At 43.1% G+C, this 27,933-nt stretch overlaps 1 protein-coding gene and 1 non-coding gene across 2 annotated transcripts; both read left to right on the forward strand.

The window, feature by feature from the left end:
- ARPC2 (actin related protein 2/3 complex subunit 2) lies at positions 1-27,722 on the forward strand. Its single transcript, XM_019976490.2, has 11 exons — positions 1-151; positions 365-446; positions 8,458-8,492; positions 9,710-9,822; positions 13,805-13,850; positions 16,205-16,391; positions 16,985-17,078; positions 22,531-22,657; positions 24,165-24,265; positions 24,574-24,674; positions 27,269-27,722. Exons 2-11 carry the CDS (start codon positions 373-375, stop codon positions 27,291-27,293), a joined length of 903 nt encoding a protein of 300 aa, XP_019832049.1. The 5' UTR covers positions 1-151; positions 365-372; the 3' UTR covers positions 27,294-27,722.
- Positions 3,207-3,343, forward strand: LOC139179144 (small nucleolar RNA SNORA42/SNORA80 family). The gene has a single exon (XR_011563576.1). It is a non-coding gene; the product is annotated as a small nucleolar RNA SNORA42/SNORA80 family (small nucleolar RNA).
- Positions 27,723-27,933: the final 211 nt, after the last annotated feature.

The raw sequence follows: 27,933 nt of genomic DNA on the forward strand, positions 1-27,933 counted from the left end.
GCGTCCGGGCGGCGAGCGGAAGTGGGTGTGAGAGCGGAAGTGGCCGGCTAGAGCCGGGGGCTGGGCGGGGACCAGGCTTGTCGGTGAGGCGGCAGCGGCGGCGGCGGCGGCGGCGGCGGCTCGGCAGGCGGGTTCAGGCTTCAGGGGCCAGGTCGGTCGGGTGAGGGGTGTCTCCACAGTCAGTGCGTGCGCGGGCAGCGCGCAGGTTTTCCCCTTCTCCCACCCCGGTCCCTTTCCCCTTCTTCCCTAACCTCCTACCCCACCCAGCCCCCCTCCTCAAGGGGCAGCAGGGCCGCTCCCTCTGTCCTTTCCTCCCTTACCCACCCTCACCCGCCCTTGTTTCTCCTTCCCCTGTCCGGGGCAGCCGCCGCCATGATCCTGCTGGAGGTGAACAACCGCATCATCGAGGAGACGCTCGCGCTCAAGTTCGAGAACGCGGCCGCCGGGTGAGCGCGCGCCTGGGGCCGGTGGGTGGCGGGGGAGGCCGAGTTGACCCCTAATGGTCGTTCAGTCCTCCAGACCCAGAGGAGGGAGGTGGGAGACCTGGGCGGGTGTGGGGACTGCCCCGGCGGGGTTAGACGCGGGAGGTGATTGGGCGCGGTGGGGTGAAGGGCAGAGATGCGTGGGGAGAGGCTCAGAGGAGGGATGCGGAAGCAGTGAGTGGACAGGAGTGCGTGTGCCAAAGGTCAGGAGACCTGTGGGACGTGAGGGGAGCCGGAACTCTCCGCTGGAGGATCCCATTGCCCTCTGGAGCGAGCTGGGGACCACTTCCCTCTGTATTCCCCGTCATTGTTCAGAACCCAAAGAAAGCCTATTTGGGATTCGGTTGGAAGGAGTTTTCAGGAATTCCCAGCACTGGAGGAAGAAAGAAGGTGCCAGGCCCAGATTCACCACCCGTCTTCTCGCTCCCCACCCCCATCTTCTCGTCTAAAGGAGCAGAAGACTGAAGGCAGGTTCTGCCTTGCTGCCGGAAAACCCGTTGATCTCTCTAGTTTTACTTCCCTGAACCCTACTGATCATTTTGTTACATTTCTCGAGCAAAGTTAATAGGTCCCCCATATCCACACTCCTTTCTTACCGCTCTTCTGAGGTCCTGATTCTTTTTTCCCCACTCACTGTCCTCTGGTTATCTTTTAAATCTTTGTACCGTACCCTGGGTCTGTGATTTCTTCTGTAGTCATTCCGGCCCAGATACGCACTTAAAAGCCTCCAGAGTCTATAATAAAGTTCTCAGATAAGACCTGTTTGTTAACCATTGGCCTTTTTAAAAGTGGGCTTTAGGACATGTTTCTAAGGCAGCCTTTGGAGTCAGACACAAGAATCAATAGAAGACGACCTCCTCCCCCAAAGCTGCTTTGCTTTTCTAATATAAAATTTAATACATGAACCAAAGAATCGGTTTTAACTTCTAATTTTTGATGGCTTGTGGCTAGTCCCTTTGCCTCATTTCCCCATGTGTGAGGATGGGAACTTCACATCTTGGTTACACAGTTGAGGAAATAGTGCAAACCGTTTCTGGTGAACTGGGAACTAATAATAAAGTAAGTGCTTGGAAGGCCACCGATGGGAGAAGATTGGTAGAGGGAATTTCTAAGTGGACATAATGAACTTGTGGCTTGGAGGCATTAAAAAAAAATACTTACTACCTGCCTCTTAAACTGAATATATTGTCTCCTATCTCTTTTATAAGGCCACGGGTTTTATCTGTAGTACAAAGCACAGCTTTCCTTGAAGTAACACAGTGAGCAGTAGTGACTGTTTCCTGCCAGGGGCTGCAGTTGCTTGTATTTTAGGCTGACTTGCTTCTTGTCTTCCGCCTCACTTACCAGTTCCTTTGCATTTTAAATGTTCAAGCGAATCAGCTTAGTGGCTTATTTTGGGTGATTGCTGTGTACTTTTTTGAGCAGTGTAGCACATAGGAGGAAGTTAAATGAACTTCTGCATTTTCACAGCTTATCTCAAGTGAATTCTCAAGTTTAGACTAGCGAAAAATGAGACCTGGGTGGTTATAAGCTGATCTACAAGATAAATCCTGTGCATTTCAAGTGGAAGCCTGCCTTGTAGTGTAGGAGTACATTCACATCTGCTTGTTTATTAATAACTTGTGACTCTGAAATGTAGCCCATTATTCATAGCTTCAGCTCTTTTCCTTTTAGAACATTACTCTTAAAAAGAGCTCCTAACTATTTCAGCTGGGAGTAAGTAGTCACACAAGTCTGGAAGGCATAATTTAGAACTTCTCCACTTTTTTTTTTTTTTTTTACAAAGTATATGTTGTAACAATGTTGAATCTTAGGGCATGGCAGCAAATTTTGTTTTTTTTTTTCTGGCCTGTCTTCCAGTTGAGATGTGACTTTAAGTTAGTTGACTCAGAACATACTCTGCTGAAAATCACCTTGAAAAGAGACCATGATATTTAACCTAACAGGTAGGGTTTTCCTGGGATTGCAAATGAAACACCTAGAAGAAGCCTAGAAGTTTCTAGGCATACTAGTAAGGTGAGGCAGCAGTAAAGCATTTAAGTATTTATCAAGTAGTTAACTACTTATCAAGGTGCATGCCTAGCCAGAACTTTTAGAGAATAATAACTAGTGTGATAATCATGAACATTTACAGGGTTCTCTCAGTGCTCAGCCCCAAACAGGAACAGGAAAGGGGGACCTTTCTAAGAGTATGGCAGCATTACAGAGGACCTAAGGGGGGACACATTTTGGGGTGGAGATCAGAGAAAGATTAAAGAAAGGCAGTAGCTCTAAGGAGAAACCTTTGAGATTGGAAAGGCTTGGCCATTGTGGGAACCTGCTGGGAGAGGTCAGCTCCGCCCTGCTTTTCCCAGTTGGGGAAATGAGGTTCTGTGCAGCCTTCCCCAGAGTGAAACCTCCAGCTCCACAATGCCTGGTAATAGGCAGTTAACTACGTGTGGCTAGTCAGGTTGAAATAAAAAAGTGAATTAAAATAATAAAGCTCCCCAGTCACACTAGCCACAGTTCTGGGACTCAGTTGCCACACGTGGTTAGAAGCAGCCAAATGTGGGCAGCCAGATGTAGGACATTTCCATTATTGCAGAAAGTCCCCTTGGACAGCCCTGTTGCAGCTACTGGAAACGTGAACATGAAGTAGTCTTAAAAATAGTTTTGCGGTATATGTTTCAGAACACAGTAATTTTCCTTTTGAAGTTGATCTTATTTTAAGTGATGCCTCTTGGAGCATGGTAATGAATTTATGGCAGGTCCTCCTCTGTGGGCCTCTCATAGTGTACCCATGCCAGAGTAAATTGCAGCCTCGAACCATTGCCCAGCCTCCTTACTTGTGGGCTGTGAGCACTGAAGGGGGTTGTACAATGTGAAACAAGAAAGAAAAAAAAATGATGCCTCTCAGATTATCTTGCTGTGTCTTCTTGCCTGTGACATCCTTCGAAAAGTCTATATTTCCTTCAAGTAAAGCAGTTCTGTCATAAATTGCTTAAGAATATATTTGGTCATGAAAACCTTTTAACTTGGAGGCAGTTTTGACAAAGCCTGAGAGCCATTCCAGGCAAATTACTTCTTTTTTTTCCCACCACACTCATGGGAAGGTGGCTTATTGAAATGATTCCTGTATCCCCACAAAATGATAATTATTGGTAACTTGTTTTCTCAACAGCCTCCAAACTGAGAGACTGTCACTGATTAAGAAGCTGTGCACAACACTGCAGATAACCTCATGTGCAGGTCTTGTCAACACTTTTTTGGGTTTTTTTTTCCCAAGCATTTAGGAATTCTTACTTAGGCTCCCAATTAAAAAAGTACTCTGGCAATTTAATTTAATTCTTTTGTTACTGTATACACACCAAGAACCTTTATAGCCTCCAAAGCTAGGCTTGTCAACTTCACTCTAGTCTGGAGTGCAAAATTGAGGAAATGCTGTCAGATGCGAATTGCTGTTGATTTTAAGTGCGTACTGGCTCCTTGCCACAGCTGTGCATATTGTGGGGAGCTGTGCTTCTGTGAGGGGGAGTGAAGCTCAGTAGGCAAGCCGTGCCAGTTGGGGTGGGCGAGGACTGTGGGAGGAGAAATTTGAGCGAGGAATAAATTAAATCTTGCTGATACCTTCTCATTCCCAAATATGCTGCATATGTCCTCAGGGAGACAGACTGCTGAGAAGTGATTTGGAATTAGGACATTGTTTAAGCATTTAGAAGAAACTGGATGTAGTGGCTGACTTGCTGAGATGATCTGGTTGGTCTTTTTACCGGTCACTGTAGTCACACACTGCTACCCACTCTGGCTGCCTTGGAACTACTCTGGGCATGAGGCCCAGCACTGTGTTCCTTTTGTGTGTACCAAACCTGCGACTCTTGGTGGCAGGGTCTATGGTTCTATCATCTTTGTTTCCCCAGAATTCTTACTGTGTAGTATAGTCAGCTTAGTACACTTTTGATGAAGCCAAATAGAATGGTTCTTAGTTTTTTTAGGAGTTTATCCTTCTTCTGACATTGTGTGAATCAGCTTTTAGACCCTGTTGTTTTGAGACATGCCTTAAGAGAGTAGGACCACCTCTTACCTAATATGATCCATTTTTGTAGGCTTTGCTCAAAAAGGATGATGGGAGCCTTAGAGAGGACTTAAAGGAGATTAATCAAAAACTTTATGATGAGATAATGAGCAGAATTCAATAATTCCTCTTAATTCAGCTCATAGAAACAGTAACTAGAAGAGGGACATAAATGCACAACAAGGAACTGGATGTGTTCAGGAGTAAAAACTCCAAAATCCTTAATGAGAAAAGAGGATTGGATAATAACAGTTGCCAGGAGTTCTTTAGTGACATTTTACAAACTTCTTTAGAAAAAGGAGAGGAAGAAATTTTTTCTGAAGGAATTTAAGAATGGCTCTTGAAACCCATCTGAATGAATTGAGTATATTTTAGTGTCTTGTGCTGTCCTGTCAGTAACCCTGAGGACTTAGCCACCTGGCTTACTGTAGGATTCCAGATATTGCAGCAGTCTGACACTAATATGGTTCTGTTTCTCCTTGTTTTGCTGACCAATTCCCGATTGTTTGACATGGTTTCCTTCCATTTCAGAATGTGCCTGGGTTACAGATAGCAGCTGTGATTTACAATTGACAAAACTGGGGCTCTTGGGAGTTACTGAGGGAGTAGATGGATTCAGCATTGTGTAGGCACCCTTCCCTGGTGATTCCTGACCTTGTTATGGTATGTCACATCTGGGTGAGTGGTCTAGCCTGGAGATCTGCCACTGGGCTGCCCTAAGGGCTGTGGGATCGTTATCTCAGCTGAGTCATAAGACCTTTGTTGGGAAACTGCCATGTATATAGCTTCTCAGTCCTCACAGCAGCTTTGTGTGGTAGAGGCTTTTAATCTCCATTTTCTAGAAAAGGAACCTTTGACTTGCCGATGAGTATCATTGCTGTGGCTACAGTAAGCGGCAGAACCTGAGGTAGAGAGTCAGCTCTGAAAGACATGCTTTTTCTGTGATTAATTTACTCTCACTGCCTGAGACAACTATTTGCCCTTTTGGCCTAGGGGCTTCTGTGGTAGCTCAGATAGTAAAGAATCTGCCTCCAATCCAGGAGACCCAGGTTCGATGCCTGGGTTGGGAAGATCCCCTGGAGAAGGGCATGGCAACCCACTCCAGTATTCTTGCCTGGAGAATTCAACAGACAGAGGAGTCTAATGGGCTACATTCCATGGGGTCCCAAAGAGTCAGACACGACTGAGTGACTAACATTCTTTTGGCCAGTTAAGAGTACACTTGCTCCCAGACCAATCTTATTCCTGTCTGTGGTTGCTTGTGGTTTAGTCGCTAAGTCATGTCTGACTCTTGCGACTCCACGGACTGTAACGTACAGGCTCTTCTGTCCATGGGATTTTCCAGGCAAGAATACTGGAGTGAGTTGCCATTTCCTACTTGAGGGGATCTTCCAGACACAGGAATCAAACACCAGTCTCCTGTGCTACATGTGGTCTCCTGCATTGCAGGCAGATGCTTTACTAGCTGAGCCACCAGGGAAGCCCTTTATTCCCCAATAGCTCCGTGATTTTTAAACCACAAAACACTTGGTCTTGGACTTGAGCCATGGCCCTGTCATGGTATATTTCCCACTCAGCGCAGTCCCCTTGTTGGGGACAGAGTTAGACAGAAGCCTAACCCCTAAGTGACTTCTCAGGAGGACTCCTTCAGCCCAGTGCTCTCCTCAACAGCCTGCCTGTCTTCTCTGCAACCTCTGTGCAGCCATAAATAGCAAACTAAAATATTAATGACAATGATTTGACAAATATTCCCAAGTCAGGCAGCAAACCACTTGGTATAGATCTTAGCAACTTCTCCCAGAGGGGATCAGTGCTCAGGGAACTTTATGACCTAGAGAAATGCAAAATTTCAGAGTCAAAATGTTGGAACCCTAAGGTTTTTTATCTACAGTTGATCTTTTTTTGGTCAGTTGATGAAGTGAGAAAGTGAGGAACTCAGTCCTTCTGTGGCCGACTTAAAGCCTAAAGGTTAAAAAAAAAACCAGCCTCCTCCTAAGTGATACAACATGGGCTTTTATAAGCCTCCACCCTGCCTCTTTGGCACAGCCAGCCTTCCTCAGGAAAGTGTGTTTCAGTGCTTCCTCCCGTTGTGCAGCCTCTTAATGTTTCGTTCAAATGAGCCATAGATTAATGTTTCTACTTCTTCCTTTGCTGTTGTTTTTTCTAGAAGTGAGAAATGGTGGTTGGTCATTCCTCGCCTTAGTCACCAAACTACAGTTACAAATGAAAAATCAGAAACAACTTTTAATTTTTATCCAGTTCTTTCCATCGTATCCTGAACTCACTGCTTGTCCATTAAATTTTTATCTAGTTCTTTTCATCATATCCTGAACTCACTGCTTGTCCATAAACGCACTTGATGCTTCGATTCTCAGACACCCAAAGTACTTTTCCTAAGTCACGTATGGATGGCTTTGAAGAAGCAGGGTGGAACTCAGTATGTGATTTGTATAGGTTGATTTTACAATGGGGCTAACATATGTTTAATAGAAGCCAGTTTCCTTGAGAGGTATGGTTTAGCTTTGCAGCAGTGTTTTAACAGTCATAAACCATGTTATTTATTCCGTTATTTCCCAGCAACTCTGGAGGGCAGCTCAGTCTTGGTTCCTTCTGCAGATGAGGGAGCGGAGATAGTAAAAGAGATACACATTTGATGGTGAGGTCTTGAGCAAGTTAGGCAAGAATAAATGTGAAAGTGTGTATATCGTGTCTGCTGGCCCATAAAACAAAGTGGAATCATTTGAGTTACAGGGTGTTAGCTAATAAAACTATGGAGTCTTCATTGGTTTCCTACCATTGGGTTTTGAGGAGAAGTGAGGAAAGCATTTGAAGTAGCTTTTCACTGGAGGTTAATTGACCATTAGTGTTTTTAACTGGATATATGTCATGCTTTCTGGGTTAATAACTCAGCAGCATTTATCAAACAGAAGTCCATGTACCAGGCTCAGCTGGGAATCACATTGAAAGTCGTAGACCGTCAGTGCCTCCCAGGAAAAGTTCTTCCGTGTCTGTTCTCTTGTTTTATCTTTAGCAGTTGTGTAAAGTAGGTAGGATCATTTGTGTTCTCGCATTTTAAAGATGAGTAGGTGAGAAAATGAAGGGATGCAGGCATTAATTTGTCTGAAAACATGATCTTGAAAAGGCTAAAGTTGGAAAACAGGTGTCTTGACTGTTCTCAGTGATTTTGCTCTGTTACTTTGTGCTATACTTTGTATGAAAGTGCAACACTGAAATTTAAAAACAACCACCTCCCCCCACCTCCCCCTCAAAAAAAAACAAAACTAGAGGAGAACCAAAGAGGGCTTCACAAAGGAGAATGGTGTGAGTACTTAGGTGATGAAAGGGAGAGGGAAACACAGTGTAGAAAGACTTACAGATTGTCTTTGAAATGGAATAGGACTGCATCATTCTGTGGCCTGAACTCATCCTTTCACTTTACGTAAATTTAAACCGTTCTGCTCTCTGTTTAGCAGTTTTCCTGCTGAGAGTGCAAGCAAAAGAGGGCATTTTGTGGGTCTATATACAAATGTGTCTATCATGGTCTTAAGGAGTTAAGAATTGAAGATGAGCACCAACCATAGCAGAGATTCGAGCTGCAAAACAAGCTTTTATCTGTCCTTCCTCAGTCTTCCACCATTAGTAAGCAGAGATTCAGGTGCATAAAAAAATGAATTGTGTACCTGGATCAAGGTTGTCTGATCTTAACTAAAGCTCAGGAGCCTTTTGCAAGTCTCCCTGAAGGCAGGCAGCAATGTCGTTACCCTTTTCTTGGCTGTGTTGCACAGCACTCAGGATCTTAGTTCCCTGACCAAGGTTTGAACCTGTGCCCCCTGCATTGGAAGCATGGAGTCTTAACCACTGGACCACCAGGGAAGTCCCAGTAATATAGTTAGCTAACTAAAGGACTTTTATTTCATTTTGCAGAAACAAACCAGAAGCTGTAGAAGTAACATTTGCAGGTAAGTATCCTTTATCTCACCTATTAAGAGAAGGCACAACATAAAAAATAGAAAAGAAAATTGTTCCTAAAATAAGCTTTTTTGACGTTTGGGCTCCTATCTTGATTGTCAGATTTTTTTTTTTTCCTGGCTTTTATTTTAGATCATTATTCATGGATTTAGTGAGCTATATAAAGTTGCCTGCTGATATCTTAGACGTTTGGGTTTAATTTTGTGGTACAAACTAAGGTTTTTTAAATTTGAAAATATTGTGTTATTATCTTTAGTCATCGTCTTAGTTTGCCTAGCATTTAGAGGAGTAGGGAATTAGAAATATAATCGAGACTTGTTCAACAAGTCAGAGAGAAAGGTTACTGCTTTCTTTTCCCTAGAAAGAATTGGGTATTGACACTACTCACTTGCTCTGTGAACTTTGAGGCCGTTGGTCACGCTGTTTATTAATAAAATGGGAATGCTTGACCAGGTGATCTTGGAAAACTTTTTGCAGCTCTGAAGAGCTCTGACTTGGAGGCCAGGCACCATCCCCTTCCCCTCCTGCTAACTAGCAGTGCCAGAGCTCCCTAAAGTAATGACACTCAGCCCCAGGTTTCAAGAACTTAAGAGCTAGCCAAAAACACTGTGTGAGCCTTGTGTGAATCCTAATTCAAATAAGACAACAATAATTTTTTTTTAATTCTTGAGATAATATTTCAGTGCTTGACTGGACATTTAATTTTTTTTTTAATTTAGGCATGACAGTGGAATTGGGGTTATGTTTTTTTTTAGACATGTATTCTGAAATATTTGTAGGTGAAGTGACGTGATGTGTAGGATTTGCTTCAGAATAAATCATTGGGAAGGGCTGTGTCTAAGTGAAAACAAGGTTGGCTATATGTTGATTAATTGTTGAAGCCATGATGAGAATAGGGGTTCGTTGTATATTATATTTTTATACATGTTTCAAATACATTGCAATAAAGGTTTGTTAAATTCTTTCAGCATAAAGTGATGATTAAAGTAAAAATAGCTTGGTAGTTTTAGAGAAAAGAGATGAGTACTCAATAATTCTGATCTCAGTGTTTCTACTGATTTTCCACATGGATTTTAAATGAACGTCATTTTACTTACATGCCTACTTGTAAGGGAGACTTCCTTGTGCCCTGCAACAGGTAGGCAGGCACTTTGAGATGTTACTCCCTATTCCCAAGTTAAGCAAGATTATTTGCCTCTCCTGGCAGATTTTGATGGAGTCCTCTATCATATTTCAAATCCTAATGGAGATAAAACAAAAGTGATGGTCAGTATTTCTTTGAAATTCTACAAGGAACTTCAGGCACATGGTGCTGATGAGGTAAGTTCCACATCACTTTTCCTTGGGAGTCTTGTTTCCTCCTCACCTTTTCCTGGCAATTTGCCACTTGTGGAAGATCCACGGCACTGAGTCATCCACGCTGGCACTGGCCACTCTGGATGGCTTGCTCACCTAACCAGGGGCTCTTGACTTCATTTCCATTAGTCGTAAAGAAGGGTGTTTCTCAGAACGGATTTTGGTTCTCTGCTTGACTGCTTTTTACACTGAAGAAATAAAGATGTTCTCTAACCAGTGAAAACAAAAACAGATTTAGTTCTCAAAAAATGTAGCAAGGAATACTTTTCCTTGACCAATACAAAAATAGCTATGGCAAGACTGAGATGGATTCAGTTCTATTTCTGTTACATTGTGAAGCAGGTATATAACCTCTAGTCTGTTTCAAGTTTACAGGCTTAATTTCTCATTCTAGAAATTTAGGAACAAATCTGCCCTTTACACTTTTTAATTTAATGCTCTTTAGAACTGGCCTCTGTATCTCTTGTTCCTTACGACTACCTTAGGGGAAATAAGAAAGGGTGTCCATGTGTTCAGAAACTCTTGGTGGCCATGCTTTATTCACTGGCTTCTTTCAATAGATTTGGTTCCTGTTGAACTGTATTTGCTCTGGGGAGAGCCATTTATGGAAGAAAGAAAATGTTATTACACCAGTGTGTGCACGTTGTGGTTGGGTCTCAAAGCAGGAAGTATGACTCAGTTCCTGAATCAGTTTTCAAGTATCTTCTAGTTTGAACAGAGTAGGTTCTCCTTAATGTGGTAAATGAAGATACAGCCATTTCTATTTTCTTTCTGATTGAGAGTAATAGTAGTTTGTTATTTTTTTTAAGTTTATGTATTTTTAATTGAATGATAATTACAGTATTGTGTTGGTTTCTGCCATACCTGAGCATGAATCAGCCGTAGGTATACATATGTCCCCTCTTGAACCTCCCTCCCACCCCCTACCCCTTCCCACCCTTCTGCGTTGTTGCAGAGCCCCATTTTGTGTTCCCTGAGTCATACAGCAAATTCCCATTGGCTGTCTATTTTATATATAGTAGTGTATATGTTTCAATGCTACTGAGAGTAGTAGCTTTTAACTTATTTAAAATTCATGTGATGAAAGAGCTGTTTAACAAAAGCATATGATCAAAATCTTGATACTAAAAACTAAAATTAATGTTAACCAAGCCAGATACCAAGAGCCATACACGGTCACTTCCCTTACTTCTTCATATGCAATTGGTTTGCCCTGGAAGTTCAAAGGAACAGCTAAAACCTCTGATTTTGCCTCAAGTTCAAGAGAAGAATGGTTTAGAGAATTTGCATTCAGGGTTATTTTACCTGAAAAGAAAGAGCCTCAGGAGAAAGACTTAAGTCTTTGAACGCATTTGAAAGATTACTAATGTAAGTGAGACCGGCTGACTCTTTACCAGATGAAGATCAAGAGGAAATAAATGGCAGTTAAGGTGGCCCTGCTTTAATGAAGTAGAAGACAACTACCTAGAAAGAATATTTCTTTGAAATGTTGAACATTTGAACAGATAACTGAAAACCTGTGCGATTATTCCCCCTAGACCTTCCCCTCTCTAAAGACGGTGCAGTAAGAACACTCCTTGGGAGGGAGAGAAAGTGTTAAGCTAGATTTCTTAAATCTCTGTTCCAGTCTGCTTTCCTTACAGTGAAACTCCAGAATACATTGCTATTCTTGTAGCTATCACAAGGGTCAGAGAACCAGCCCACTCAAGTGGGTGGAATAGGTAACATTGGCTGTGTTGCAGCAGAGTGCAGGGTAAATGGCTCCCTACGTTGGTTAAACAGTAACCAGCGTGTGATAACCACAGGAAGCTTGTTACTTTGTCACAGGCCTTTTTTCAAAGCAGAAAGCTCAGCTGCCAGGTGGGAAGGTCTGATTTCCTGGTGTCAGGTTGGAAGAGGGGGCACAAAGTGAATCAGTTAAAAGTGCAAGTGACGTGAACTAGGAAGCGTTGGCTGGTTTTGCCAAGAGGAGGGAGCAGAGGAGTTGAACCTGGTATAATTTTGGTTCTAAGAACCGCTTAGATCTCAGAATATTAACTTAGTATCTTGGGCTTAAACTGAATAACTTGGAACCTAAACTAGGAGCTATGGTTTCTCCCACATCTGATTTTCCCTTCCTCCAAGTACACATAGTACAGAATTGCAGATAGTTAAAATTACTAATGGGACATGGGTGCTACTTTTTTTGCCCTGAAATGATTTAGGAGAAGTGGTATATGGGACACCTGAAGTCAAATCTCTGTGCCACCAGTAGATTCTATGACCTTGAACCTCTCCCTTCAGCTCCTCTTCTGTAAGAGGTACCTCACAGTGGGTGTGTGTCACCACATAGGAACTACATGTGGCATTCCTTACTCTTTGCCTTTACATAAACAAGTGTGATCACTGATTCATGCTGTGAAGTCCACCCTGCTGTCCAGGTTTTACATGTTGAGACTTTCTTCCAGCTGTAGGATAATGGTTAAATAAATATGTGGAGTACTAAAAAATATTTAAGAATGAGGAGAAAGAATGTACTATATGATAATTCTTTAAAATGGGACATGAAATAAATGGTTTGCTCCTGGTTTGTATATCGTATGTGTTTAAAAACCTGGAGAGAACACTGAAAATAAGATTAGAAGAAAAGCATTGACGTTTGCTCAATCTGTTATCTGAGTCCCCAGATGCTGGAGCTGGGCTCTGAGATGACAGGAGCGGACCAGACGTGGCCCTGCTTAAATGGGCCTCCACTCTAGTACTGCCTGTGTTCTTAGTGCTTTTCTCTGGCTAGTGAGATTCTTCAAAACACACACACCACTCTTAAAATTAAAGCAAGTTTGTGCTCTTGTTCACTTTTAACTTGGTAACTTATCTTAGATTTGAGTACCTCTTTTTTTGGTATTCCAGAAAATACAAGAGGGTCGTTATTAGTATATTTGTGGTGACACCGTTAAAAATTGGATGCATAGAGACAAAATCCCACAGCCTGTTATACGACTGGGGGTTAGTATTGATATATTGGCCTCAATTCTGCCTTCCTGTGGAATAATGCTGACTCCTTCTCTCCCTAAGTTCAAGATTTTAATGAGACAAATAATAAGACCTGTCTGTGTCTTGCCTCTAAAACATAATAAAGACTATTAAATACCAAGAGGTTATTGAATTCTAGTGACTTTAATTTTTCTCTCTCTCCAAATAACTGCCTTTCTCCTGCTTAATGTGTCAATAACATTTAAGTCAGAACTGTTCCTTCCCAAATAAAAAGACTGATTCTTAAACCATGTCAGCCTCAGAGCAGTTCCTACCAGGAAGAGCAATCACGCCGGCAGAGAAAAAATAAGAAGGTGTAAAAGGGACTCTTGTTTTATCATTTACTCCAAAAAAGCTGGAAAATAGCCAGCTGTAAGGATTGGTTTTGAGAAAAAAACATTTAGAGAGTACACCCTTCTGTGGACCCCCACAGTATAAATAACTGGCTAAGATTGAATTATCCATTGCTTTTTAAAGCATTCAAGATAAGCGGGCTAACCAGAATCAGTTCCTGACAGTTCTGGTTTTACTGTTTCATTCACCTGAGTTAGTGGTTTGGCCTATATTTGGTTGATAACTAACATGATCAATTCTCACTTTAGTTCGGCATTCTTTTACTCCCTTGGAGGAAAAAAAGGGTAATTATGTGCAATATAAGATCTGGAGGAGAACAGACCATATAAAGGGGGTGACCAAGTGCTAACCTTTTGGAGTTAATCGAAGTTCTGTGAGTAATTTGTTTGATAACTCAGATAAATCTTCTTGGCTCCCTGTATCCTATTTCCCATTCGCCTTTTGAAAGTTAGGAAGAATGCTGGCTTAGGAAAAACTTGGCATGCACAGTCCTTTGAAAATAATGAAATTCTCATGGTCTTTGAATTAACATACTTGTTGATATGTATTTGTATAACATACTTGTTTTTCTATTTTCTAGTTATTAAAGAGGGTGTACGGAAGTTACTTGGTAAATCCAGAATCAGGTATGTAGTAATGTGAATGGCTGTGGAATGACTTGGAAAGAGATTCGTCCTGTTTGTGCCATGCCTTTTTTAGCCAACGGATTTTGTTTAAATGTTACTTATTTATGAGTATTTCTGCATGAGTTCAGGTCCCACTTCAGCTGTCTCCATAAACATAGCTTTTAAGGGGCTTTGCGTTGTCCAGTAATGGATACACGTTATTGGTGTAGTCACACAGAGAGTTGATGGATGCTGTTTGTAACATTTATTGGGTAAGATCTAATGACTCTTTGTTAATGTTTCAGCCAGAGGGCCACCTTTGTTTGCCCGTAGTGATTAACATGGCTTTTGAGAAGATTAAGCCAATATTGATTCTCCCTCCCAGCCCCCAGTAACAACTTTGTACACTGCACATTTGGAGAAGGAAGAGGAATATTCACAGCTATTTTCACATTTTCAAATAGAAATTTCAGCCCCTGTAATCCATTCTTCTAATCAGTGATCTGTGCCTCCTTGGTTAGAAGAGCTATGTTACACAGCTTTAAAGGAAGCTTAAAGAGGAAAAAAACTGAACAGTATTTTTATCCCTATGATTAAGTAGTAGTTTCGAATTCTGAGGCATCTATAGCCAGACCCCATAGTGAGGACCAAGTTGTAAGACTGCTTGAATGTAATATTTATTACTCAGATCCTATGACTGGTACCTTGACTTAAATCTTTCTAAAAAGGAAAGTGTATCTGTCTCTTTTTAACAGTGGTTACTTTAAAAAAAAGGCACCTCATCTGCTCATTAGAATACCTTCCCTTGACTCTTATCTGCTGTTTTGGAAACAAAGTATCTAATAAAGAAAAGTGCCTTCCAATGTAACTTGTTACTTGGAGTGTTTGTCTATGAGAACTTTGTACTCCATAAAGAATACTGAAATTTATTATTCCCCAAATTGATGGTACAAACATATCTCAGAAATAAAAGCCAAAAGATAAATAACAGTGTAGGCTCTAAGAAGAATCGGGGAATTTCAGAAAGAAAAATAACTAGAGCAGAAAAAGCATAAAGGAACCCTTGGCTGTGCTTGTCACCACTCAGATCCTAAAATCTATCAGAACAAGCAGAGTGTGACCTGGATTTTTCCTATGGGTTTATCTAGACAAGTTTGGAAAACTCGGCTGGCCATACTAGATTTTACTTTTCTTCACATCGTGTTTTCTTCATCATATTGGAAGCCATACTGAAGTCTGGCTTCAGTTATAGTTTTATTTAGTTTGTTTTATTTGGCTTCTTAAAACTAACAAACCCCAGCTTTAAATATTTTCTTCTTCTTTTTTTTTAATCTAATCTTGTGGTCCATTTGTTTATCTGGTTTTCAGGTACCCAAAATGGAAGGCTGATTGATATTATTTAATACTGGAGTGCCAAGAATGTGCTAAACCCTGTCTAGAACAGAGATTTAGATAGCCAGTTGATGCTCTCAGTGAGGATAGATCCAACAAAACAGACCTCAGGAATGCTCTTGGAAAAATACTAAATGGTAACAAAGTATAAAGGTCTAAGAAACTCAGAAATGTGTAGTCTATACAGTTCCTGGTACAATTATTCCCATCATCTGTTTAGAATATGAAATGATCCTCAGTGATGGGCAGATATTTTTGCAAAATCATTTACAGGTTTTTGGGCAGGTATAAGTCATTCAATTACATAATAAAGCATCCTAGGCACTTGGCTTCTTTGAACCTTTTTTTCCCTCTAAAGTGAGAAAAACTATATCTGGCCTATTGCATACAACTTATATGGCGATTAAATGAAGTAAAATGTTTTAAAACACTTGGAAAATTTTACAGTGTACACAAATAAATCTTTTGAGGTGTATTCAGATTTTTTTTCCGTTTTGGGTTTTTGCCATATTTCCATTCCCAGGGCTTATAGTGGCATGCAGGCAGGTATATTTTTTTATCAAAAAGCAACCAAGCTGCTCACCATGTTGGCACTTGGCATGATAAACCGTCAGAGAAAAATATGAAACTCATTAATAGGTTGTTAGCATATTCAGCCTGCTTTCACGATTGTGTCTGGAACATTAAATTTCTAAAAGTTCCAGGATTATGACTTCCTCCCATTCCTTATTTGTAATCAGTCATCTTTGATACTGATTTAGATTTTTGCATGGTATCTGTTAATTAGCTATATGTATTTACAGTAATTTTATAAGAATTAAGGTTTTTATTTCACTTCATTTGCCCTTTGAGGAAGATGGGAGTGGATTGCATTCTCCTTAGGTTAAAAGTATGGACACTGAGACAAAATAAAATGCCATTTGAACCCAAAAAGCTTTTTTTTTTTTAAATATACCTACTGGGTGTTTTTTCCCCTCCTCCAGGATACAATGTCTCTTTGCTATACGACCTTGAAAATCTGCCTGCATCCAAGGATTCCATCGTGCATCAGGCTGGCATGTTGAAACGAAACTGTTTTGCCTCTGTCTTTGAGAAATACTTCCAGTTCCAAGAAGAGGGCAAGGAAGGAGAGAACAGGGCAGTTATCCATTATAGGGATGATGAGACCATGTGAGTATAGAGAGAATTTGGTCCTAAAACTTGGTTGTGGCTGTCACATGTGCTTACCAAAAGATATTCAGCTAAGTCAGACCTTAGACTATATTGTGTGAAGCCCCCCAAAGTGTCTTTCTCATAAAATTCTTTAACCCAGGATGTAGATGGTGTGGCGAAGGAGAAGGCCACTTCTCCTTATCTACAGAAAGTTGGAAAAAGATAAAAAGAGAATCTAGCACTTCTTTAAGGCACTAACATTTTGAGTCCCCTTCTGTAATTTAGCTAAGTAATCAGGAGGCAGAGGGTAACTATAGGTTCTAAGAAATATTTTTTAAAGTGGGCTTCTGAGAATCAACTAACTCTGGGCTCCATACCATATAGACAAGTTGATAACGTCCACTTTGGGTGCTTTTCATCTCTTGCCTCATGTAAAGTTTGCGTTTATTCTACTGATTTCGTGGCCATAATTATTCAGTCTCACTAGCACACCTTGTATTATGAATTAAAAGGTTTATGATGGCTTTACCCTCCTGCTTCACTTGTAGATCAAGTTCTTGGCAAAACCCTGTTCTGATTCTGTACTTACTCGTGAGTTTTGTTCCCCTCAGGTATGTTGAGTCAAAAAAAGACAGAGTCACAGTAGTCTTCAGCACAGTGTTTAAGGATGACGACGATGTGGTCATTGGAAAGGTGTTCATGCAGGTATGGAGCAGACATCTTGGGGCAGAGAGTAGGGGGACCATGGCCTAGTGACTTACACCTTGGCATCAAAGAGACTTCCCTTGTGGTGCAGTGGCTAAGATTACTCACTCTCAATGCAAGGGGGCCCAGGTTCGATCCCTGGTTAGGGAGCTAGATCCCACATGCCACAACTAAGACCCAGCACAGCTAAATAATAAATAAGTCAATATTTTTTTAAAAAGATAAGAACTGGCAGCCCTATTGATGTTGAAACTTGATTTAGTTAAACAGTCCCCCATCAAACTCACTGGTTTTTTTTTTTTCCTTAGTGGTTTTAGCCCTTTTGCAGGACTGAACTAGAGTTGGTTCAGACAGTAACGAATCTGCCTGCAGTGTGGGAGACCTGGGTTCAATCCCTGAGTTGGGAAGATCCCCTGAAAGAGGATCCCCTGGAGTGGCAGCCCACTCTAGTATTCTTGACTGGAGAATCCCCATGGACAGAGGAGCCTGGTGGGCTACAGAACAGGAGTCACAAAGAATCAGACATGACTAAGCAACTAAGCATAGCACATAGTAACAAAATGACTGAATATGAAGCATGCTTCCTGCCATGGGGTCTTTGATTTAAAGCTTGGTCCTATTTCCTGCCCGCTTAAGTTTTCTTAAAGCTTCTAGCAAGGTCTGTTGGCTTGGCTTATTAGTCCTAAAGTCTTTTCAGAATGGAGTCGAGAGAAAATTCTTAGGTGGTAGGTAATGCATTAATAGTGTAGAGTTGTCAAACTGGCAGTGAAGAGAATGGGCCTGAGTTTGGCTGAGGTCCCCACGGAGCACCCTCAGAAGCAGCTCATCCGCTAGAAGAGTAGTGGGGGTTAGCAGAACATTTTGTAATTGGATTTCTGGTGTGGTTGGACTCGGGTCTGACACAGTACAACCACTGTGGCTTTGTCATGCTGTCTGCTAACCAGTTGCTGGCTTTAGGACATGAGCTCTCACTGGTGAAGTATCCTGGCTGGTTTCTTATGAGACAGCTCAGCATTCAAAGTCTAGTACAGAAGTTAAATTTAAAAAAAAAAAACAAAACACAACTTTGTTCATTCTGTTCTTTGGCAGGGTAATGAAATTTAAGAATTCCAGGACAGAACCTCTTTTGCCAGGTTGAGTTGAAAAATAATTGTGCTTAATATAGTGAGAATACTTTATGTGTAGGCATTCTGAGTGGCTAGGGAAATCTTCAAAACGGATATTCTCCATTTGACCATCTGTAGTGGCTTTTTGTGTTAAGCTAATTTAATCAGAAACTAATTTTTTTAGTCCCCATGCAGAAAAATTGGAATATTGACACAGCATTTGAGAGTACTAAGCTTTCAAAAGTGTATGGTTGTGCACATACCTAAGACATATGTATGTCTTAGGTCCTAAATGTAAACCTCAGACAGGCATTTCATGTGTTTTTATGCAGAATTGACAGGGGAATTAAATGCAGTAGCTCAGAAATTGGGCTAAATCCAGACTGACAACCTAATTTTAAAACCTATGAAGTATATATTTAGATTTGGCTGGTTTTTTTACCAGTCTTCTTCCATTTTATTCCAGACAACATCTTAACTTATTTTTATACTTTAAACAGATCTTGTCTTGGAGAGTGTACTGGAGATTTGTTCCTTAGAAGAATTTTGAGTATTCTTTTTTGCATGTGAACTTGAACACTCTCCCTCAGAGTCCATGTGGTGGGACACTTGTCTAAAAGGGAAAAGAACATCTGCATTTTTGTACCGGCAGTGTCTCCAGTGAGTGACAGGCCTGGCCTCATGTGGAAAGGCAATGCCCAGGAAGCCGTCTGCCCTTCCTCCCGCTCTAGACTCAGAGGCAGTGGTAATTTAACTTGAAATGACCTTAGTAATGTGGACTTATTTTGCTGGTTTTCCCCTCCAAAATAAATCAAGCACTGTCCTAGGCCTAGTTATTTTAAATTTCTGGGAAAAAGGAGGATGGTGGATGCCTAGCCTAGAATGCTGTGACCGGGGAGGCTGGTCGTGGTCACTTGTCTGCCTGCTGTGGGTCCTCGTTTCCCATGCCGACATGCACCTCCAGCCTAGTCAGGATGCCATCCCTCCCTTATCATTTGGCAGGCTGACTTGGAGGGATGCTTATTGCTGTCATTTGGAAAAAGACAGGGAGGGGCCATTCCCCACTCTTATGGATATGCTAGTGCTCGGCTTTGAAGGCATATGAGCTGTGAGCATCAGAGAAAACCTGGTAGATGTTATCGTTTCACTCATTACGTGAAAAGCAATAGTTACCCTTTCGGAGATTGGTGAACTAAAATTGTTTATATTACTAGATCTTTAAGTTAGTTCAGTAGGTAAGAGAAATTAAGTGGAAGCCACTGGTTACTATATGTTCAGGGGCAAGACAAACGCAATTTTCCTCGTAGGCAGTAGTGAAGATGTCATTTTGAGGATCCTTGCTGCCTGTATACATGTGGGATTATACCTGTGGGATATTTTCCTGAACTGAGGACCCTGAGGCAAAGTGAATAATTTTAGTAGCATTGCCAACCCCTTCTCCACAGAGGTTATGCCATTTCCCTCCCACCTCCAGTGCATGAGTGTCCATTTTCCCAAAGTGGTGTTGAACTTTTGGATTTCTACCAGTCTGACAGGTTAAAAATGGTGTCTGCTTTCTCTTATGAACAAGGTCAAACTTTTTGTTTTTAATGCTGAAGGCTAATTTTTTTTTGTCTTTTCTTGTGAGATGTCTCTTGATGGCCCCTACCCATTTTTCTATTGGGTTATTGATCTTCTCAGTTTCTTCATGTACTTGGGAGACTGGCCCTTTTTCTGTGATAAGAGTTGCAGATTTTTTTTTTCCAGTTAGTCATTAGACTTCTTTTTTTCCAGTTAGTCATTAGACTTCTTGGGTTGTTTTTGTTGTTTGGTTTTCCCTCATGTAGAACTTTATTTTCATGTAGTGAAATTGATCAACCTCTATGGCTTCTAGATTTTGAGTCATAGTTAGAAACACCTTCCCTACTGAAAGGTTGTAAAGAAATCTACCTGCATTATTTTCCTTGTGTTTTTATACTTTCATATTTTATGTGTAAATCTTACTACTTATGTGTAGTTTCTCTTGGTGCATGATATGAAAAGTGGAGCCATCTTTTTTTCTAAGTGACTACTGCCTGTCCCAGTGGCAGCTACACTACTGGTTTAAGATGCTGCCTTTATCATATACTTAATTTCTGTATATATTTGGGTTTATTCTGAGCTTCTGTGGTCAGTTATGCTGTGATGGAAGAAAGAAATGATATTGTGATGCCCCAAAGAGAGAAAAAGGAAGAAAAAAGAGGCAGTATTGCTGATACATAAGTAACAAAGACTCTAAGGCAAAAAGCTGCTGGGTTGGTGGGTTTACTGGCTTTTAAGTGTTGTGTAAGAGAGAAAAACCAAGGAGAAACAAAGGCAGGAGATTGCCTGAATTACAGCCCCGAGTCAGGACATTGTTAACCAACTCCGAAATGTATCACTCTTCATGTACAAAACTGAGAAATGCTGCCAAGTCACCACGGGTTTACAGATACTCTGTCTGGTTGTGAACGCCACATGTACCAGTGAACTGGAGCGTTTAAGAAACTTAAGAAACAAGAAAGTGCTGGCAGGCAGTTTTTATCTGTTCTCCCCGCCGGGGGCTAAAAGAGAGAAACTGATAGAAGTTAGAGAAGGTCCCAACCCAGTTGCAGAATGAAAGATTTTCTAGAGGAGGGCAATTTCAGCAGCTTTGCTTTAAGGATTTTCGTTTTGAATTATCTTGAATCCTTCCCTCCCTCTTCAGATATTTTCCTTTGGGGATCAAAGTTCAGAGGGGAGCCCACCTAACCCAGTGATGTTATTTCCCACCAACCTTTGGAAGCTACACAAGGAGTTCAGGAGGCAGGGGGTGAAACAGACGAGCTCCCCGACTGGGCATTAGACCTCCTCAGGTAGTATCCTTCCTTCACACATCTGCTGCTGAGGGCTTGCCCGTCAGTGTGTATCCTCCTGCTGTGGGTGAAGTGCAGTCCCTGCTCCTTCTCATACAGTGTGCTGACACTGTCAGCTAGAGAAGTGGTACTTTCTTTCTCATTCTTGTGCTAGACAGTCTCTTTTAAGGGCAGAGGACTAGATACAGAGATGAATAAAAGAATCCTTGACTTGAGGAGCTTAAAACCTGGTAGGGAAGCCAGATGCATTCATGAATAGTGAAATATCACAGTAGAGGTTTGCAGAAAAGCCATGGGAACCCCCACAGGAGAGCAACTAGCTGTGCCCAGGCTGTTGGAGAGAGCGTTATATCTGGGCAGCAGTAGAAAGAACGTTGTAGACTAAAGGGCTGTATAACTTGCTCTCAGTACTCTCAGAAAACTCAGGGACCTTGGAAAACTTTTGATTCCATCCTTCTGTCCTTCAGAGAGTTTAAACCCTAGGTTTTACTGGCATTGCTGAAAAGTCCAGTCCTGTTATTACGGATCTGAGTTGAAACGGGGATGCCTCGTATCACTTACCTGTTTATACAGGAATGTATGGATTGGGAAAGCTTGAGACATGGGGGTTAGGACAGGGAAGAATGGCTTGGTTTTGACATCCTTAGGCATTTTTCTGTAGTTTGCTGAGGGTGGATACATTTTGTCAAGGGTGAGCTCTTACTTGAGCTCCACTTGATATCTTAATCAAATTTCCTGAAAAATACAACCTCCTTTCATATTAAATCAAAAGAAACTAATAAACTGTCATCCTTATCCTGAACGTAATCTGGTTCTCTCAGTGCTTTGCAATTTGTTGTCTATTTAGCCTCAGAAGTAATTTTATCATGCATATTTTTCCAAAACAAAAGAAGAGGATTAACAGTGCTTTTCTCTGCTCTTTGAAGATCGGACTTGTTAAGTACTTTGTGATCTCTCCTCTTTGAATCTGAAGTGCGCTGATGGCAGCCAACACTGGTAATATTTCACGTTGTGCTGTGCTGAGTCGCTCAGTCATGTCTGACCCTCTGCGACCCCATGGACTGTAGCCCACCGGGCTCCTCTGTCCATGGGGATTCTCCAGGCAAGAATACTGGAGTGGGTTGCCATGCCCTCCTCCAGGGGAATCTTCCCAACCCAGGGACTGAACCCAGGTCTCCTGCATTGCAGGTGGATTCTTTACCATCTGAGCCACCAGGGAAGCCCAAGAGTACTGGAGTGGGTAGCCTATCCCTTCTCCAGGGGATCTTCCCGAGCCTGGAATCGAATCCACCTGCATTGCAGGTGGATTCTTTACCAGCTGAGCTACCAGGGAAGACCAGTATTTCACATTAGGTGTCATTTATTTTTAGCCTCTGCCAGTCAGAGGGCTCAGAGGTCACATCCACAGGGCAAACCCCAGAGCATAGGTTGCTGTTCTTGCTGTTCGTCTCACACCAGATTCTCTTCTGGTTGCTTTTTGCTTCTTCCTGGCAGGAGTTCAAAGAAGGACGCAGAGCCAGCCACACAGCCCCACAGGTCCTCTTCAGCCACAGGGAACCTCCCTTAGAGCTGAAAGATACCGATGCCGCCGTGGGTGACAACATTGGCTACATTACCTTCGGTGAGCTGGGCAGGGTTGCTGCATTTGCATACCTTGGTGGGTTCATACTGCAGTTGAAATGGGGCTGAGTGGCAAAAGCAGGTGTGCCAGAGTGTTCCTGTTGCCGGTGCCATGACTATAGGAGGCATGTCATGGGGCACTAATATAAGTCATGTGCTATTTTTATTTTTATACAGTAGTCATTTTCCTTTTTTCCCTGTTTTATCTAAATCCTCAGGAAAAAAAAAAAAGGGTAGCCTGGTGTGAAGTAGGAGGGGTTAGGGCCACTTAAGCACTGCGTAGCAGCTGGTTGGGGTTCTCTGTCCTTTGGCGCCTGTTGGGTTTTTTTGCTCATTAGACCAGAGCTCTAGCCGAGATTCAGTTACCCACTTTCCCTCTGGAAAGATTCATATCCACCCCTCTCACAGTTTGCTTCAGCCTAGTGATCTGGTTCATTGATAACAGCTGACAGTTTAGAATCGCAGCTCATACACACACTGACCCTGACAACACTAAAATGTCCCCTTTTCTGAAGTTCTTTAAGTCACCAGAGTGCTGAAGATGCATCAGTTTATTGGAAATAAGCGGGTTGATTAACCAGGTTTCCTTAAGTCTAGTCTACATGTTTTTTTGGGGGGAGGGCACGTTACTCTCTCTGAGGTTGGGACAGCCTGTTACAGTTTAATTAGCAATGTCTCTCTTTGTGGTACATAAACTGATGGTGAACTTACAGTCATTAGCATCTCAGGACCTCTGCAGTATAGTTATCTCCTGGCCTGGCGCTCTTTTCTCTTGAGAGCAAGTTGACACACAGTGGTCCCACCCTTTCTTAGGAGGCATTTCATTTCGTTTCAACAAAACCTGATACTCAAGGACTTTGCTGATGCTGAGATCACTGAGTAGGGTAGATGCAGAAGATAGAGGGGATTCCCAGGAGCCAGAGGGAGAGGCGTGCAGGTCTGCCCAGGTGTGAAGCTGAGTGACTGACTGCTCAGGACTTCATGGGGCCAGGCAGTGGCAGGGGCTTTTCTCAGCCCCCAGCCAAAGCAACTCATCTTGCCATTCCTCCTCAGGAGTGCTCAGGTTCTTTCCCTTCCTGTTTGGTATTCACCACAGACTACATGATCCTCTCTGGATCTAGTTTCTCTGAACGCTTACTCTGCTTCAGCACCAAGGGCCTACAACAGGCAGGCTTTGTTCTCTAATCCCCATTGCTCCAGAGTCTACCCAGGTAGCCAGTTGTGTCATTTTCTAGAGGGACTTCTGAGAAGCAGGAGCTAGTAGACTTTGCAGTGCACAGCCGAAGAATCCAGACCCGGAATGAATGCCAGGACCAAGCCCTTTGCCGAGGGAGCCCTGGTTTTCGGCCATGGTCTCCTCCATTTGCACTCCCTGGCAGAAAACCCTAATGAAACAAGTGACGGTCCCAAAGCAGGGCCAGATGGGAGCTGCCGGTAGGCTGCTGGTCTTTCCACCCTTTGGCATTGGTGTAATTAGACCTTGACACCCTGTCTGTGCCCCCACCCAGTGCTGTTCCCTCGCCACACCAACGCCAGTGCTCGAGACAACACCATCAACCTGATCCACACGTTCCGGGACTACCTGCACTACCACATCAAGTGCTCGAAGGTGAGTGAGAGCAGCCACAGCACCGGTGCTCCGGGCCGTCCTCTCCGCCAGAGCTCATGGCATAAAGTCCTCTCTGGTCCAGGCTGTTGCTAGGAACTCTACAGAGATGGTTCTAGACGCTTTGAATCATGGCCTTTTTCCATCTCTCTCACTCCATAGTAGAGAGGTGAATATATGCTTCCTTGCACAGCCCTATGTCAACCCCAGGGTGGATGTTCCCAGACCTTTCTGATAATTTCCGCTACTTAGAGCAAAGCTGTCTTTCTGGAACGTGACTCTGCTTCAGTATCCATTGTGTTTGCCTCCAGGCCTATATTCACACACGTATGCGGGCAAAAACATCCGACTTCCTCAAGGTGCTGAACCGTGCACGCCCAGATGCCGAGAAAAAGGAAATGAAAACAATCACGTGAGTAGAACCATCCTGCAACAGGACTGCCTTCCTCTCCTAAGCTTACCAAGGAGGTCATGGGTGTTGGTGACCCAGGTGTCTGGGCAGTGGCTGCAGATGAGATGGGCAGTGGGGCGCCTATAGCTGCCTGGCAGACTAAAGATGGGACAAACAGGTTTTCACATCTGAATGGGCCTCCTTGTTTCCACATCTCTGTGATCGAGGAGAGTGGCTGCTAGAAAGAAACACAGACCTTTTTACCAAGATGAACTGTTTTCTTTGGGTCTGAGTTGAGAAGCCTATCTTAACTGTCTTGATGATGTCTTGTAGAAATGGAATAATCTGCTTGAGGACATTTAGTTGCATAAATAGGCCTGGAACTATTCCAAAGCATTCTTTTTCCTGGTCCGAGTCTTGGCAGGAATTTTGCCTAAAGAGGAGGTCAACTTTATCTGAGATAGAGATGATGAGGAGATCCCTAAAGGGTGCAAGACACTGTCCGCAGTAGAGCAGCATGGTCGAGGGCCTGGGGGTTTGGGTCTGTGTCAGATGCCAAACCTTGGGATCCCCTCTGGTAAGGTTTAGGCCATCCTGTTCTCCAAGTAGAGTAATGGGTGCTGGTCTCCTATCACTTGTTCCCATTGAATTAAACATCTTGAGGTGAACTAAGCCTCCCCACAACCCACACAGCCATTTCCAGCACCCCACACTCTTGGGATAACCTTCTATAGGTATGTTGTGCCTAGGCCTTCCAGCTCCTTCCCTTGGCCCCTTCTACCAAGCTAGTTTTTGCTGCCATTTAACAAGATGAGAGAGGGTCTGACTCTCGGGTGCCTGGGCAGAATGCTTTTAATCTCAGAAGCATCAGACATTTATACAGAGCAGTGTAAGTCATCCCTGCCTTCTATACTTGAGAGGCTGCCTGTCTCACTAGGAAATTGATACCAAAGACCTTTCTCTAGAATAGCTCTTCCCACTGCCCAGAGCCAGCAGAGTGTTCAGTCCACAGCTGGATCCTCTGCTTAGAGAGAAGTGCCCACGTGCCATGGCAACACAGTGGCAGCATCGTTCCTTCTACTATTCAGCTTTGTGGCACAGCCTAAAATGGGCAGAACTCGAAAGGTGGGGAGGCAGGGAAGGTGTGTCCTGGGGGGCACGTGCTCTTGCTGCCCTGCAGACTCGTACCTCCATCATGGAGTTGACAAGTTTCCCTTTCCTTTCCCTGCTTGCTTCTCTCACTCACACCATTTTGGTGACCCTGAATGTGAGGCAGCCAATTTTGTGCCACTTTCAGGGCCCCGTTCAGTAGAGGCTAGGAGGTGAGCCAGCAGCCAATACAGCAGAAGGCAGCCTGACCCGCCAGCCTGTCGCCCACCAAACGGGGGGGCTGGGCGTCATAAATAGTCAGGAACTTCTGTCGCCTTCAGCCCTGTAACTGCCTGTCCGTTGAGGAGAAGCGCCCACCAGGCAGCCACTACTCAGTGTCTCCCCACAGGGCTTCTCCCCTGGTTCCGTCACACAGCTCGGCAGCCTTGGAGTGTGGAGTTACTGCAAAGCAGGTGCAGTGGAAGGCAGGAACAACTCCCTGTCCTGATGGGGGACTAAGAAAAGATGAGTCCTTGAAACGAGCCAGTCGTCCATAAACTTCCTTCCTGGAACTTAGGGAGAGCAGCTTTTCCTTTTTCCATCCTGTGACCCCTCTTTGGCAGAGGTGAGTCCCAGAAAGGAGAAGCAGGAGGTAAAGAACCCTGAAAACCAGATTGAGTTCCCAAAGCTAAGCAGGAGAAGCCAGGACCCCTCTTCTGCTCTGGGTTCTTAGAACCTGGACCAGCATGAAGGAGGGTGGCAACCCTTCTGTGATCAGAAGCCAGCCATCAGCACCCCACAGAGCTCTGCCAGAATTGAGCTTTCTATTTGGGGAATGGATAACAAATATTTTAGCTTCATCTGTGGTAGGGTAAGACATTCCAGAGAGGAAAATCTTAGTTCCCGTAGTCCTCTGCTCTAGCTTCCAACCAGGCTTCCGTGCCAGATAGGTACCCTCCATCTTTGGGAACCATTCCCAAAGTTGGCCTTTTTAGAATGCTGGGTAGGACAGGACACACCAGCTCAGGAGCCTTAAGCGAGGCAAGTGTTTTGTGACTGAGTGTAGTCACCGTATGACAACACAAAACACGCTTAAACTTGGAAAGTTTGGAGGGTTGCTTCTGACACACTGGCCCCATGAGGAAAGATTTAAGGAACTGCTGTCTGCTAGGCTGAAAAAGTATAAGCTGTGTTAGGAGGACCCCAAATTCTTTTACTCAGAAGAGGGTTGAGACCAGTCTAAAAGGCAGGTAGATCTAGGCCATCCAGAAATTGTGGGCAAGTGATTCTCCTGTCTAACTTGGTATATTTACTGTCCTCATGGGCTTATTACTTGGTACCCTGAAGTATTCAATAGGAAGAAAGAGCTGATGGGTTGTTTCTGTGAAAGCTGGGCCTTAACCCTTGCCTGGAGTTCCCGAATACCTCTGCTTGAGAAACATTGACCCCATCTCTAGTGCAGAGCCATGGGGTGGATGGGAAGGTGAGCAGAAACTAACCTTCACACTTAATCTCTGCTTTTGAAGGGGGAAGACGTTTTCATCCCGCTAACTCTTGGGAACAGGAAGAGGAAGCGGCTGGCAACTGAAGGCTGGAACACTTGCTACTGGATAATCGTAGCTTTTAATGTTGCACCTCTTCAGGTTCTTAAGGGATTCTCCGTTTTGGTTCCATTTTGTACACGTTTGGAAAATAATCTGCAAAAACGAGCTGTGCTTGCAAGGACTTCATGGTTCCCAAGAATTAAAAGAAAAAAAAGAATTCCACTTGATCAACTTAATTCCTTTTCTTTATCTTCCCTCCCTCACTCCCCTTTCCTGCCCCTTCTTTTCCAAGCTGTTTTGCTTTGCAATATGTTACTGGTAATGAGTTGCAGGATAATGCAATCTTAACTTGTTTTCTCTAAGTATTTGAGTTCAAAACTCCTGTATCTAAAGAAATACGGTTGGGGTCATTAATAAAGAAAATCTTTCTATCTTACATGAGAATTCACTTGGTTTCTGGACTGGGAGTCCAAAAAAAAAAAGGAGGGATGAAGGATACATCAATACTGCCCTTGAACCTGCAAACATGCACTGGAGAAACTCAGGTTCAGGAACCCCACCCCCACCCCCACCCTCCCTGTAGAGGGGGGAGAGGCTCACTGGTAAGCTCTTAGTTGGCATTTCTAAGTAAACTTTATGCACTGCAA

The sequence above is a fragment of the Bos indicus genome, chromosome 2 (genome assembly GCF_029378745.1).
Source record: "Bos indicus isolate NIAB-ARS_2022 breed Sahiwal x Tharparkar chromosome 2, NIAB-ARS_B.indTharparkar_mat_pri_1.0, whole genome shotgun sequence".
In the NCBI taxonomy this organism is placed as follows: Eukaryota; Metazoa; Chordata; class Mammalia; order Artiodactyla; family Bovidae; genus Bos; species Bos indicus.

Bases quoted from the DNA above. Each gene is read 5' to 3' on its own strand.
- ARPC2 (XM_019976490.2), top strand. From the start codon at position 373: ATGATCCTGCTGGAGGTGAACAACCGCATCATCGAGGAGACGCTCGCG. The intron at 447-8,457 runs GTGAGCGCGCGC...TTCATTTTGCAG, and splicing joins TTCGAGAACGCGGCCGCCGG to AAACAAACCAGAAGCTGTAG. The intron at 8,493-9,709 runs GTAAGTATCCTT...CTCTCCTGGCAG, and splicing joins TGTAGAAGTAACATTTGCAG to ATTTTGATGGAGTCCTCTAT.